At 47.8% G+C, this 15,663-nt stretch overlaps 1 protein-coding gene across 2 annotated transcripts in view; it reads left to right on the forward strand.

Annotated features, from left to right (window-relative positions):
- Positions 1–12,142, forward strand: part of cdh4 (cadherin 4, type 1, R-cadherin (retinal)) — a 91,370-nt gene extending 79,228 nt beyond the window's left edge. The window contains exons 8-16 of one of the 2 annotated variants that reach the window (XM_086117541.1): positions 936–1,073; positions 1,431–1,616; positions 1,990–2,243; positions 7,316–7,467; positions 8,274–8,510; positions 8,698–8,931; positions 9,231–9,370; positions 10,335–10,499; positions 10,810–12,142. In XM_086117541.1, the coding sequence (XP_085973667.1) occupies positions 936–1,073; positions 1,431–1,616; positions 1,990–2,243; positions 7,316–7,467; positions 8,274–8,510; positions 8,698–8,931; positions 9,231–9,370; positions 10,335–10,499; positions 10,810–11,016 (1,713 nt within the window). In that variant the 3' untranslated portion in view covers positions 11,017–12,142. The remainder of the gene's footprint in view (positions 1–935; positions 1,074–1,430; positions 1,617–1,989; positions 2,244–7,315; positions 7,468–8,273; positions 8,511–8,697; positions 8,932–9,230; positions 9,371–10,334; positions 10,500–10,809) is intronic. The other variant, XM_086117542.1, reaches the window with a different exon arrangement.
- Positions 12,143–15,663: the final 3,521 nt, after the last annotated feature.

The raw sequence follows: 15,663 nt of genomic DNA on the forward strand, positions 1-15,663 counted from the left end.
TCTACAGGACTCGCGAGAGAGCCTCTCACCGGCCTGTTTGGCCACTTTTGGGCTACAAAGTGCACTTGGCCGTGCGCGAGCTGTGCCTTTCCCGCCTGTTCCCGCGTGCGCGGGCGCACCGCGAGGGCCATTAACGGCGCAACGAGCCTCCGATGAGGCAGGCGCGAGGGCCCCGTCCGTCCTTCTCATCCCCGGTTGCGCGTGAGCGCCCCCTGCCGGCTGTCGTCACGCGCAAATGATTCCTCGAGCGGCGTCTTGGCTTTCCGGCGCCAAATCCTCGAATCGATATTTGCGACCGGATGTTAATGAGGCTGCCGCGAGAGTCCTTTTACGGAGACGATACGCGATTGATATTTCATGGCAGCTCCGCTCCAGGTCAGCTTTGCGCCCATCATTAATACGATTGTTTGGGTGCGCAGCCGTGAGAGTTTGTGCGCTTTGCGACGACTGGGAGAAAAGCCGAATGACTTGAGTTGGGCTTTTCCGAATGTCGCCTAAGAGGATGCGCGGAGCCGCGCTCGGGGAGAGGTGAGGATGTGACCATTCTCTGAAAAAAATGAAACGGATTTTTGCCCCCCTGACCCCCCACCTCCCAAAAAAAAACAAAAAAACAATAACAACGATAATTATAATCCCTTTCATTCGAAGCCATCAGGCGGAATTGCAGGTATCCGCAATTCCGTTGCGGATGCCGGCAACTGAATTGGAGATGAAGGGCAAAAGCCATGTCAAAGTGACGAGATCTGTCATTTCGTTGGCCCCCGGTCACAACACAATCTGGCTTGTTTTGTGTTTGCCAACTACAGTATTGGAAAATGTATCGACGACCCGTCGGGGGACGGTCGATGCCGCCGGCGTTGAGTCAAACTGGTCTGCGTTGATCCCCCGCGCATGCGGCTTGACCTTTCCTCCTTTCTCTCTACTTCTCTCTCCAGAAAGTCTCCCAGTACACGATTATCGTGCAGGCCACCGACATGGAGGGCAACTTAAACTTCGGCTTGTCCAACACGGCCACGGCGCTGATCTCCATGACCGACATCAATGACAATCCGCCGGAGCTGACGGTCAGGACGGTGAGTCCAGAACCGAGGAACTCGGCCACTCGAGCCGATGTGCGCGCCGGCCGCGGACAGAGCGGCGAAAGCCGAGGAAACGCTTGCGCGGCAAGAATGCGGGGCCGGACGTACGTACGCACGGACGTACGTGCGCGTTATTGCCAGGGAAACGGCGCTCCAATAAAGCGAAAGCTCTGTGAGTTCCCATCTCCGCGCGGAGAGCGTGTGTCAAAGCGGATTCACTCGCCTTCCGCGTGGGCGGCGTCAGCATCACGCGCGCCGCGATTGGCGTCCGCTCGGCTTCCGGCCGCCTCCTTCATGTCCGCCCTTTGCCGTTTTTCCTCCTCTTTGCGCCCTTTTGACCCCGCCGTGCAGTTTTCCGGGGAGGTGCCAGAGAACAAGGTGAACGTGGTGGTGGCCAACCTGACTGCGGTGGACCGGGATCAGCCTCACAGTCCCAACTGGAACGCCGTGTACCGCATCGTCAGCGGCGACCCCTCCGGACATTTCGCCATCCGCACCAACGCCGCCACCAATGAGGGCATGCTGACTGTCATCAAGGTGAGCCTTCAAATGATGCCGGATGTCGTTCCTTTGGAGCCGCAATCTTTCTCGCATTCGCTTTGTCGTATTTGGTAGCCCTCGAGCGCAAACGTTCGCTTTCGTGACCTGCCAAACGGGTTGTGTGTGTGTGTGTGGGGGTTTTTTTCACAAATGCGCGCAGTTAAAAGAAAAAAACAGCCGCGTTGCGCTGTTGCGGGTGTGAACGCAGCTGAATCGACCCCCCGTCATGCGAAGCGGTTCCCGTCATTCCTTGCTTCCCGAGCCCCGTTCTTGAGCCGTATGACCGCATCTTCAACAATGCGGCGAGTCTCTTGTCGTCGGGCGGCGGTTTTCCTCCCTCCCTCCCTCATCTCCTTGACTTGCTCTCCAGCCAGTGGACTTTGAGATGAACCGGGCCTTCATGCTGACCGTGGTGGTGTCCAACCAAGCTCACTTGGCCAGCGGCATCCAGTCCTCCCTTCAGTCCACAGCCGGCGTCACCATCTCGGTTCAGGACGTGAACGAGCCGCCCGTCTTTCCCGTCAACCCCAAAACGATCCGCTTTGAGGAGGGTGTTCCGGCGGGGACCGCGCTGACCGTCTTTTCTGCTCAGGACCCGGATCACTTTGTCCATCAGATTGTCAGGTACTTACTTGTCGCGCGAAGGGATTCGTGAATCTGCGTCGCTATTGTTCGTCCGCCCCGCCGAAGAATGCAACGTACGTGAAGGCAACACAGTCGAATCTGTGTCAAAAGTAGTCCCGCAAACGCTCGCCACGGTGTGTCGAGGTGGCGAATGGGAGAGGAGCCAGATTGGCTTTCTGAAGCGCTTGCTTTATTTTTTTATTTTTTATTTTTTTCTGTCGAAAGAAATTCTTTTTCCGGAAGGGCTTTGAGCCCACGGGCATCTGCTTTTTCTCCTTAATACGGTTCGGGTCACTCACCGGAACGTATCGCGCACATTTGATGTCCTTTTTAAAATGGTGCGCTGGAGCAGTTTCGTTCTCGTACTCTAACGTAGGCGACAGTCGTTGTGACTTTCGACTTGTTTGTTTGTTTGTTTGTTTGTTTGTTTATTGAACATAAAACATATATACAGTAATAATTTGACAGAAAATAAGGTAGATAAAAAAAGTAAAAAGAAAGAAATCAATCTTCATTCAACACAGTTATTATGTTCAAGGGAGTAGGAAGAAGTAAAAAACTTATCTAGTCCTACCCCGTTATGTGATTGTATCTAATAAATCATTTTTATATCAATCAGAAAAGTAAGAAGAAAGAAGTCTCCATTAAGGCTCATACTTTACCCTTAACCGTGATATTTTTACAACTTTTGGTTTGTATCGGGATTATATACTTCCACACCCTGACACTCTTGTGTCAATTTTCTCTTAAATTCATAATGGATATTTATATACCTTTCTCTATTTATCAACTTAGTTCTGATTTATCATTATATTTAATGTTTTGAATTTATCATTTTAACTCTGATTGATGTAGGTTGTTTGTACTATTTTTTTGAATTTGTTTTTTAACTCGGCAAGCGATTTACTCATTTTCAGGTCCGTTTCGAGATTATTCCACAGATTAACACCTTTGATAGATACACTTCTTTGCTTGATGTTTGTTCTTGTTTTGAGTTTTTTGAATAAGTCGGTACCTCTTAAATCATAGCTGCTTTCTCGAATTTCGAAAAACTTCTGAATGTTTTGGCAGAGCAGGTTATTGTGTGCTTTGTACATTAATTGGGCGATTTTAAAGTCAACCAGGTCATAAAATTTCATCGTATTTAATTTGATAAATAGTGGATTTGTGGGTTCCGTATATTTTGATCTATTAATAATTCGAATTGCTTTTTTTTGTAGGTTGAGAATAGGGAGTGTGTTTGTTTTGCAGGCATTTCCCCATATTTCCACACAGTAGGTCATATATGGTAATAATAATGAAGTGTACAATGTGTACAAAGATCTCTTATTTAGCACTTCCTTGGTTTTGTAGAGGATCCCTACGGTTTTGGCTATTTTTCTTTTGACGTTATCGATATGTGGCTTCCGACATAGTTTTGAGTCTATTACTAATCCGAGAAACTTGGTTTCATACGCTCTTTCTATCTCAATTGAGTTTACCATAATTTTAGCTTGGTGTTTGATTGGTCTTGTGCCAAAAACAATTAACTTCGATTTTTTCAGGTTAAGTGACAATTTATTTCTGTCGAACCAGTTTTTTAATTTGTTTAATTCGTTTTCTACGGTTGTCAGGAGCTGTTTCAGATTTATTCCAGAACAGTAGAAAGTTGTATCATCAGCAAATAGGACACATTTAAATTGTTTTGAGACCTTGCAGATATCATTTATATATAAGATGAATAGTTTTGGACCAAGCACTGACCCCTGAGGAACTCCGTGAGTGATTTTTAGTTGATTAGTTTTTTTATTGTTGAGTTGCACGTACTGATATCTGTTTTCTAAATAACTTTTTATCCATTTATAAGCTACACCTCTAATGCCATATCTTTCTAGTTTTTTCAATAATATACTGTGATCTATTGTGTCAAAAGCTTTTTTTAGATCTAGGAAAACCCCAACAGTAAATTCTTTGTTGTCTATATTAGTGGCTATTGCTTCCACAAACTCCATAACTGCCATTGAGGTGGTCCGCTTTTCCCTGAAGCCATATTGATTCTCACTTAACAGCGCATGCTTTTGTATAAAGCTATCAAGTCTGCGAGAAAATAGTTTTTCTAATATTTTTGAAAATTGTGGTAGTAGTGATATTGGTCTATAATTTGTAAACCGATGTCTTTCTCCACTTTTATAGATTGGAATAACTTTAGCAATTTTCATTTTTGATGGAAAGATACCAGCTTTGAATGACAGGTTGCATATGTGCGTGAAAGGTCGCACTACATATTCTATAATCTGCTTTATTATTGTCATGTCAATATTAAAGCAATCAGTTGACTTTTTATTTTTAAAAGTTTTTATAATATTTGATACTTCTTCTTGTTTTACAGCAGTAAGGAACATCGTGGAGGAGTTTTTTTCTACATATCTATCTATTTCAAACAAGTTTGTTGGATCAGGAATTTGTTTTGCTAGGTTACTGCCGATGTTGACAAAATACTCATTAAATTCAGTTGCTATTTCTGCAGTTTTTTCCAAAATAGTATTTTTGCCTTTGATAAAATACTCTGGATAATCCATTTTTTTAGGACTATTTCTGATTACTTGGTTAAGTATCTTCCATATTTCTTGTGTGTTACTTTTATTCTGCTCTAATAGTGCATGATAATGATCTCTTTTACTGGTTCTTATAATATTTACTAGTTTATTTTTATAGGTCTTATATTTTTTTTCTGCTTCTTCAGTTCTCAATTTTAAAAACAATTTATATAAATTGTTTTTCTTTTTACATGCGTTTTCTATGCCTTTCGTTATCCATGGCTTACTTGGGTCTTTATACTTTTTGGAGACTTTAGTTAATGGAAAATGTTTATCATATAAGGAGATTATGGTAGACTGAAATACTTCAAACGCTGTATTTGGGTCTTCGTTTGAATAGACCTCGGTCCAGTTTTGTTTTTCTAGGTCTTGCTTAAAGGCGTCGGTGGAGCGTTGGGTTCTTAGTCTTATTTCTGTTATGCGAGTTGTTGACTTAGCTTTTCTATCAAAATAATTATGAAAAACTGCAAAAACAGGTAGGTGGTCACTTATGTCATTAATGAGAAGTCCACTTTCCATTTTATGGTCAATCTTATTTATAAATATGTTATCTATTAATGTGGCCGTGTCAACTGTTATTCTGCTAGGTTTCAGGATTACTGGGAAAAAGCTGTTGCTGTACATAGTATTTATGAAGTCGGTTGTTTTTTTGTGTCCATTTGGGTTTAATAAGTCAATGTTAAAGTCACCACATATTATTCGTGTTTTCTTATCGTTGTTGTAACTGAGCATATCTGTTAGTTTTTTATTGAATGTGTCAATACATGATCCTGGTGTCCTATAGATGCAACTTATGATGATATTTGATGCCTTTTTATTATGTATTTCAATGGTTAGACATTCCATTAGGTTTTCTATCGTGTTTGTCAATCTCTCGATTTTACTGCATTTAAGTGCTTTGTCTACATATATTGCAACCCCCCCTCCTTTTTTGTTTTCCCTATTAGTTGCAAACATTTCATAACCTTCTATTTCCATTTCAGTTGTTTTATCTTCATCAAGCCAAGTTTCTGATATGGCAATTATTTTGAATTTATTGAATTTAGTCAGGTATTCTTTGATTTTTGTGAAGTTTTTATAGAGACTTCTACTGTTTAAGTGTATTACTGAAAGTGCATTTTCCAATTTTATATTAGTGTTGAATTGTTCATCCAGGTAATAGTCAGAGTTTGTTACCCTTTGTTTGTTCTGGAAGAAGTTGTTGTCTGGGTCCAAATTGTTCTCGGGATCGAATGGCTTATAGTCAATATCTTCAAAGGGTTGGAAGTCCATGTTTTTGGGATGTGAATTTCCCGCTCCCACGTGGTCGTCGCTGGCTCCCTCGCGGTCGTCATTGGTTCTCTCGCTGTCGTCGCTCGCTCTCTCGCCGTCATCACTGGCTCCCTCGCGGTTGCTGGCTGGACGTCTCCTGGGTCCCTCGTGGTCGCTGGCTCCCTTGCGGTCGTCGCCGACTCCCTCACGCTCGCTGGCTGGCTGCCTCCTGGCTCTCTCACGCGCGCTGGCTGGTTGTCTCCCGGCTCCCTCAGGCTCGCTGTCTCCCGGCTCCCTCGCGGTCACTGGCTCCCCTGCTGTCGTCGCTGGTTTCCTCTCGGTCGTCTCTGGCTCCCTCGCGGTGGTCTCACAACAAGTCACTCGCACCATGTGTTTGGCACCATTTTTGCGCCGGCATGGCTCCTTTTTTGTTCCCTGTCACCGATGAAGTCTCGTAACGTTGTGCAAAGTGTACCTAATGAAACGACTTGTGGATCCGAAAACGGGTCGAGTGGCGGTGTCAACTTTTTGACCGCTACCTTCCGCCAAGTTTCGTATGAAGAAGTTCGATAGCTCTGACGTATTCGCTGGTGTTGTGATCGACTCGAATGGCGCCAAAGAAGAGAGAAGCTACTCTCGCGCGGTGCTAATTGGAGTCGTTTGTCGTCCGCAATCCGAGTTGTGGCTTTCAGCTCCGTTGACTTTGTCACATCGGCGATGACGAAAGTTGCAGTTTTTCCCTTGCGGGTGTGAAGAGCGGTGAAGTGGAAAGAGCTGCTCAACCGCTTTGCATGATGCCTTCACGTTATTTTGGAGTGCTAATTAACTGCCGCGGTATGTTTGGCAAACATATGTTCGCGTCTCCACGTCGCTGCACTTTTCAAAATGGAATCACCTGATGGGTATTCCACAACAATTGATGCAATGCACGTGGCCGCGCGTAACATTTTCCCGCAAGCCTCGCACGAGCTCTAGCGGGCGAGGCCGCGTTCCGGCGGAAGCCGGCGCAGCTCCCGGAACGAAAAGCGGCCATTTTGCGCCGTTGTGGGCCGACGTGACTCGCCGCCAATCCAAGTGGCCGCGCGCGTTCCCTTGAGATGCCGCGCGCCACAGGCACTCGACGTCGCAAAAGAAGAAATGGACGGGCGCAAAGTGCCTTGCTTGACAAGCGGAAATATCGTATTGTAAAGTCGCTGTTGGAGTTCAGGATGAATTTGTCTTTCTTCCGGACCCGTGTGTTCAAAGGTACTCCAAACTGTCAGATCCCGCCAACTGGCTGAGGATCAACAGGACCAACGGGCAGATCACGACCGTGGCCCAACTCGACCGAGAGTCCACGTACGTCAAAAACAACATATATGAGGCCACTTTTCTGGCCTTCGACAATGGTAAGTCTGGTAAGTGAGGATGACGATGTTTGATGCGTAGAATCGAGCGCATGCGGTCACTTTGGCCGAAATCTCTTCTGACGGATCAGCCTCATGGCCATCAAAGTCAACCGAGCCTTTGTACTCTGCGTTTCTTGCAATCCGCGAGGGGTCGTCTTATTTTGGGCCAAAATTGGAATTGACCCGTGTTCCTTTTCACCAAATCCTTTCTGAGCATGAACTGGACTTGTCACTTATTTTCCATGACTGAAGATTCAATGTGTTGGTAGGAGACGTGAAGAAAAATGGAATGCAGGTGCAAGAATGTGCTCGTTTGATTCGATTCTGTCGTGCACGTCATCGCAGCGCTCTGATGAAAACCATAACCGCAAGGTGGCCCGAGACAAAAATCAGCTCGCCACCACCCCCCCCCCCCCCATCCCCCCACGCTTCGCCTTTGTTGAAATGGCTCGTCCCGGCGGTCACCAATTAAGGAGGTCGTCGGAGGGCCCGCTCCACACGGACTTCCGCTTCCGCGTCGTCTTGCGGGAAACTCGGTTGTCAAATTGCGACTCGGGGCGTTCGACTTTGGAGGTTTTGTTTTTGACACCTCAAACCTCCGAGCCACAAGGTGTCCCCATTCCGCCGTTCTTCCGGGAGCCGTCGAGCGCGTGCCCGCCTGCGGTTCTTGGCATGGCCGGACCGCCGCCGAACTCGTCTCTCTTGTTTCCGCTGTGCCACCCGCAGGCGTTTGAAATCTCAGCTGGACTACAAAGTGTCTACCGAGCTCGGCGCCTCCCGCCCGACTTGATCAAGTCGCTCCTCCCACCCCGCAGGTTCGCCTCAAGCCAGCGGGACGGGCACCCTCCAGATCTACCTGATCGACGTGAACGACAACCCGCCAGCGCTGATCCCCGCGGAGGCCCAAGCCTGCCAGCGGGCCCGCCCCAACTCCAGGATAAACATCAGCGCGTCGGACGCCGATTCGGACCCCAACGTGGGGCCCTTTGGTTTTGAGCTGCCTTCCTCTCCTCCCAGTTTGCGCCGCAATTGGACCATTACCAGACTCAGCGGTAATGTCGCGCTCCGCGGCCTGTCGATAACACGCGGGATTTGGTTTTTTGGGGGGTTTTGATGAGAAAAAAACGAAAAAGTCAGGTGTACGCTTGGTGGTCTTATCGTATATGCAGTGTAGTGGGAATGAGCGCGGCGCGCAGGTGACGATATCTTTTGTTCGATGCGCTCACGTCCTCTCTCCAGGTGACCACGCCCAGCTGCGCTTAAGGATTCCCTACTTGGAGGCCGGCGTGTACGAGATTCCCATTACCGTGTCCGATTCGGGGAACCCTCAACTTTCCAACCGCTCCTTGATCCGAATCAAAGTGTGTCCCTGTGACGACAACGGGGACTGCAGCGCCACGGGGGCCGTGGCGGCCGCCGGCCTCGGCACGGGGGCCATCATCGCCATCCTCATCTGTATCATTGTCCTCCTCAGTAAGTGCACGGAGCAATCAACCGCCAGCGCAACCTTTTTGATTCAAAAGTGTCATGCTGAAAACTCTACGCGCAACACCACATTCTGATAACCTGTTCAAAGCTTTTGTGTGTGTCTGTGTGTTTATATCTGAGATAAAATTTGCTATAGTGAAAAGTCCCCTGTTGTGAAAAATGTCTTGCTGCAAACACGATTTCGTTGGAGAGGAGTTTCACTGTAACCTGTTCAAAGCTTTCGTGCGTGTGCGTGTGCGTGCACACCTGTGGCCCACTGATGTTTTGCCACCTGGTCCTCGTAGGCATGGTCCTCTTGTTTGTGGTGTGGATGAAGCGCAGAGAGAAGGAGAAGCAGGCCAAGCCGCTGCTGATCGACCCCGAAGACGACGTCAGAGACAACATCCTCAAATATGACGAGGAAGGCGGAGGAGAGGAGGATCAGGTACGTCGTGAGCGGCAGACACGGGCGGCTTTGACAGGATGAACACAAAACTCCCATTATGTTCTCAAATACAAGCGGGGGAATAACTCCCCGGTGGTGTGCGACGGAACAGGACTTGGCAAATTGAGGTCAGCGAGACTGCGCGTTTACTTTGCGTGGAGCAGAAAATGCTTTTCCCCTCGCAAGATAAATGTGCTTCCCGAGCTAAAATGTACGCTGCCGCTCAAGAATGTTTGCTTTTTTTTGTTTTTCCTTGCCCCTTACAAACGCTTTCCGTGCTGGATGAACAAAAATTCCCCAGCCGCACCCCCTAGTGGTGTAGTCGGTGTTCCCGGCGGAAAGGAAACTCTGACTTGCAACTGGGATGTGAATCTGCAGGGGGTAGCTGCAAGCTGCTCCGCTACTTTTGCCGAAAGTCGAGCGTTGCGGCTCTTGGTCGACCGCGGAACAAAATCTCAACCTCTGACTGTGATATCGAGTTGTGTTCATCCTGGCAGAAGCCAAAGGTGAGCCTACGTGAAGAGCGAGCGGCCGAGCGCTTCAGAATAATTCCCATTTAAATAGCAAGCGGTGGAGGCGGCAACGGTGGGCGCCTCACGGTGCGGCGGCGCGGGGTTGGATTCCGGCTCCGGGCTTCCCCGTGTGGAGTTTGCAAGTCCTCCCCGTGCCCGGGTGGCTTTTCTCCGGGTGCTCAGGACGGAATCAAACCCTGCACTGCGAGGCGGACACTCTAACCAGTGGACCACCGTGCCCCCGCAAGTTGCATTCCACAAACGCGATATGAATCAGAAGGCCATTTTTACATTTTGGTGCGACGCGCCTTCATTCGTGTCAACTGAGGGATTTTTTTTTTCTTTTTCATTCAAAAATTGGTCATCACTTCTATTCATGAGGGTCCCCTTGCGGCCCGGGGACAGACTTTGCGAAGAGGTTTCATCCAAGCGTTGCGCATTTCTTTCTCCAGGACTATGACCTGAGCCAGCTGCAGCAGCCCGAGTCTTTGGAGCACATCATCAATAAACCGGCGGGAGTTCGCAGAGTGGATGAGAGGCCCGTCGTTCCCGAGTCGCAGTTTCCCGTCAGACCCAGTCTGCCCCACCCCGGCGACATCGGAGATTTCATTCATGATGTACGACTGACAGCAGATTCTTTTTCGGTTTCAAAGCAGCAATGCATGACCGCACACCGCTGCAACGTGTGTCCCGCGAGGCATTCCAGAAGCCCATTAGTGGAAAGATCTGACAAGAAATGGGAGACATTTATCAAAAGAGCTTTTCCATTCCCATTCTTGGGCTGCGTCGAGATCAGCGCAAAAGATCAGGAAATGTCCCGAGCACAAATGGAGAACTGCAGCGCGCCCGGACGACAAGTCACCTCAAACAATTTTGTTGCTTTCATTTCATTTGCGTTCCCTAAATCTCCGAGTGTTGTGTCTCCAGGGTCTGCGGGCAGCAGACAACGACCCCGCGGCGCCCCCCTACGACTCCCTGCTGGTGTTTGACTACGAGGGCAACGGTTCGACCGCCGGCTCGGTCAGTTCGCTCGACTCGGCCAGCTCGGGCGACCAGGACTACGACTACCTCAACGACTGGGGCCCTCGCTTCAAGAAGCTGGCCGACCTTTACGGGGGAGGGGACGACGACTGAGAGCCGAGGAGGGGGCGCGGCGGGGTTGTTCCGGATGGACGGACGCCCCTTGGAAAGCGGGCTCGCTGGACCTTCACATGGGCTGTCGATGCTCACTGGAGCTCTGGAAACCGCAATTCCACTGCAACTGTATTCTGGCTTTATACTTTTCAATGGCAAATTTGTTGGATATTGTTCTTTTTTTTGGGTGGGTCAGTCTCTCACCGTGCTGGACCCCCGAACTTTCTGGGGACAAATCAAGGCGGTCGTGAGGCGCACACTTCCTGAACTTGAGCTTTGATTGATTGTTGAAAAGAGGACCGTGTCTTGCTTTGGTCTCACACTGAAGAGAATGTTTCCGGGGAGACGCCCCGTGACTCTCTCAACTTGAATTTCCTTAGAACAGAAGCACTGTCATTTGATAAAGTGCCTTTTGTGCTGTGGCTTTTTTTTTTTTTTTTCCGGATCAGACTCCTGCTATCTCAGGATCGCTTGCCATTCATGCAGTACAGGGAAGGTCTTTAGAGTCATCCCCCTTCAGCCCCCAAACCAATCTTGCCTGTCTGTTACCACCCCCCCCCCCCCCCCCCACCACACCACCTTCGGAGCAGTACAAGAGAGAAAGGCCCAACCGCGGCACACTTGTCACGCTCGTGTGGCCCTAAATGAGTGAGGAGCCACTTCTTCTTCAGTTGCTCTGTCACAAAGCTGGCCCGTAGACCCGAACGCACAGACTACAACCGCCATGATTTTCTACTCCTTTTGGGATTTGTAAACAATGCCTGCCTTTCCTCCGTGGACTCATGAATTGAGGGAGGCTTGATGTTGAGATGCTTGCCTTGCCCTGTACGGTTGTCGTGTTGCTTTCTCCACAGCGTAAAGCTTCTGTTGGCATGATGGGAAGAAAGCGGGGACCTCACAAGACTCCAACGCCACCCCCCCCCCCTCTCTCTGACAAGTCCCGAAACATCACTGACACCTTTAACATTCCCGTTTTTTACAGTCCAACGACAGTATTGAAAGCTGCATGAGTTTTGTTTTGTTTTTTCAATCACTTGTTCGTGTGTGGTGAGAATGTGAACATAGTCAAGAGATACTGTCTAAATATACTCCGAATACAGAAAATAAAAAGAACATAAGTAACATGCATCATTTTGAAGCGTCGATAGCACTTGCTGCCGGGTCGAGAACTGTTTTTGTGTCCATTCCTGTGATTTCAATTAGTCATCTGAAGTGCCCGAGAACCCAGTGGGGATTTAAAGGGATTTAAATCCTCTCTGGCAGCGTGTCTATCAATTAGCCACACCATTAATCCCCACGGCGTAATCTCATTAGAGAGAGCGCCTTTAATGAGACATCCAGAGAGCCGGCATGGCGGTGAGCAAGGGAGAAAAATGAAGTGGTGGCAATCCGCAGGTAGACCATGCGGAGAAGCGATTAGCCTGATCGAAGAGGGTCGGCGGCGGGACGGACCGAGGCGGAGATATTTCGGAGCGGGGCCGATGGACGTCATTGGAAATTGCTTGAAAATCAATGTGGCCGTGGTCACCGTGCGCAGACGCAAGAGAAGAGAACCGAGGTGATGGCGCCCGCTTCCGCTGCAGCGAGCCACAACTTCAACAGGTTGGACTCGGATGTCCTTCGGGGTACGATCGAGCTCCGTTTCCTCCTGTCAGCCTCACTCCAGGACGACAAAGCAGAGCCTCGGATGAATAATAGATGGGTAGCAAAGTCATTAGCGCCAATAAATAATTGAGCGGCGCACATGCCCGGGATTATGATTGCAAACAGTCGGATGATGTTACAACAACACGACGGGGAAGAAGAAGGCCACGCTTTGAGACCATCCACTTGCGTGGAAGAGGATTGGTCACACTTTGAAGCCGATGTCGCAATGGCGTGCGCGCGCTCACCGCGTGTGCCCTTGCGAAGGCATCGGATTTGAAATTCGTGCTCGTTTCACATCCAAACATTTGGTATTTCGCGCTCATGCGTATGGCTTTCAAAATGTGAAGATTTGGTGTGCTAGCTCACGGAATGTGCTTCGCGCCGGTGGCAATACCTTCGCCTCCGCTTTTTGTGCCGTGGCCCCTGCGATTGTTTTTAAATATAAAACGTGTGCCATTGCGCAGTCCGTGTTGGGAAACGTCGGCTCAACTCGCCCTGTTGCGGCAGTGCCTCGCAAATCGGAGCGTCGTCGTTTTATACATTTGCCCATGCCACGTGGAAATGCAGCCGTGCGGCGTCGGCAACTTTCCCGACAGAATCGCACCCTACAAGCGTCGACTCGAAAAAATTAACTCATTCACTCCCAAAGACGTTTTTAAGCGTCTTTTCAGACTTGGTCTAGAATTGGGTGATACTGAATGAGTTAATGGATTTATTCACCCCCCAAAAACTAAGTCAATAAAAATGGGTGCAAAGTACAAATAATGACGCTGGACAACAAGCCGGGAATAATGCGAAGAAAAGTAAAAGTGCTTGCGCAAGGCAAAGATAAAACACGAACGAGAATAGATTTGGAACAAAAGTACAAGAAAGACTAAACTGCATGAAGAACAAACCCTGGATACCCTTCAACACACCAAGAACGACTTATTCGAATCACGGAGAACAGAAGCAGAGGCGAGAGCCTCCAAAACGGAGAAAATATCAATCAAGGGGGTTGGCCACCCCTGGTGTAGACGCACACGAACAATGACTTGAGCGGGGCGGAATTATCCGACAGCTTGACGCGGCCCCATAATTGTGATGCCATCCAGGTGCGCTGCAGGGGTGGAAAAGCGGGAACGCCTCCGCCACCCGCTGGACACGAACGGAACGCATTTGGGCGCCATAAAGGCCGTGACTTTGTCAACGGGCTTGCTCCTCTTCTGCGGGTTGCTGCCGGCTGCCGCCACCTTCCTCCCATTAAAGAGGGCAACGGGCTATTAACCCCCCGCATCAATACCTTGCAGGTGCACACCATACTTACAAAGCCATTTCAACAGCAGTCATAAACAGCGTTCCTATAATAGCATCTGTGGGCCAAAGCAAACTGCCCCGGTCAAGCTCGTGACAAAAGAGTCCTCAAGTCAGCATTAGCCTCGGTGCCGCAAGGTCATGGACACGTCGGAGATGGAGTCATTAAGAGGTGCGAGCGAGCCGAAAACTGCCGATGGACGATCCTTGAAAAGTATCCGGTTTGTATCGCAGCAAACGGAATCAAAATTCATTTCATTGTATTTCAGTGCAGAAAGGGTTCTTTTTGGCAGCACCTCTGACTGTTCAATCACCTACATTTTCACAAGTGATGTGTCGGTCGCGAACGAGCCGGTACAAAGAGCCGGCTCTTTGAAGTGAACGATGAGCCGTTTTTTGCTGAAAAAAACGACCATGTATAGTAAGGCGTTTTTAGACCAAAAAAAAGACCATGCATAATAGGGCGTTTTTAGCCGAAAAAAATGACAATGTATAGTAAGGCGTTTTTCGCCGAAAAAAACGACCATGTATACTAAGGCGTTTTTCGCCGAAAAAAACGACCATGTATACTATGGCGTTTTTAGCTGCAAAAAACGACCATGTATACTAATGCGTTTTTAGCTGCAAAAAACGACCATGTATACTAATGCGTTTTTTAGCCCAAAAAAACGACCATGTATAGGAAGGCATTTTTCGCCGAAAAAAACGACCATGTATAGTAAGGCGTTTTTAGCTGAAAAAACGACCATGTATAGTAAGGCCTTTTTAACCGAAAAAACGACCATGTATAGTAAGGCGTTTTTCGCCGAAAAAAACGACCATGTATAGTAAGGCGTTTTTAGCTGAAAAAAAGACCATGTTTAGTAAGGCGTTTTTAACCGAAAAAATGACCATGTGTAGTAAGGCGTTTTTCGCCGAAAAAAACGACCATGTATAGGAAGGTGTTTTTCGCCGAAAAAAACGACCATGTATAGTAAGGCGTTTTTAGCTGAAAAAACGACCATGTTTAGTAAGGCGTTTTTAGCCGAAAAAAACGACCACGTATAGGAAGGCGTTTTTCGCCGAAAAAAACGACCATGTATATTAAGGCGTTTTTAGCTGAAAAAACGACCATGTATAGTTAGGCGTTTTTAGCCGAAAAAAACGACCATGTATAGTAAAGCGTTTTTAGCCGAAAAAAACGACCATGTATAGTAAGGCGTTTTTAGCTGAAAAAAACAACCATGTATAGTAAGGCAATTTTAGCTGAAAAAACGACCATGTTTAGTAAGGCATTTTTAACCGAAAAAATGACCATGTGTAGTAAGGCGTTTTTCGCCGAAAAAAACGACCATGTATAGGAAGGTGTTTTTCGCCGAAAAAAACGACCATGTATAGTAAGGCGTTTTTAGCTGAAAAAACGACCATGTTTAGTAAGGCGTTTTTAACCAAAAAAAATGACCATGTGTAGTAAGGCGTTTTTCGCCGAAAAAAACGACCATGTATAGTTGGGAGTTTTTAGCCCAAAAAAACGACCATGTATAGGAAGGCGTTTTTCGCCGAAAAAAAACACCATGTATACTATGGCGTTTTTAGCTGCAAAAAACGACCATGTATACTAATGCGTTTTTAGCTGCAAAAAACGACCATGTATACTAATGCGTTTAGCGTTTTTAAAAACGCCTTACTATACATGGTCGTTTTTTCAGCTAAAAACGCCTTACTATA

The sequence above is a fragment of the Hippocampus guttulatus genome, chromosome 8 (assembly GCF_054856545.1).
Source record: "Hippocampus guttulatus isolate MCC_2025c chromosome 8, RoL_Hgut_1.0, whole genome shotgun sequence".
NCBI lineage: Eukaryota > Metazoa > Chordata > Actinopteri > Syngnathiformes > Syngnathidae > Hippocampus > Hippocampus guttulatus.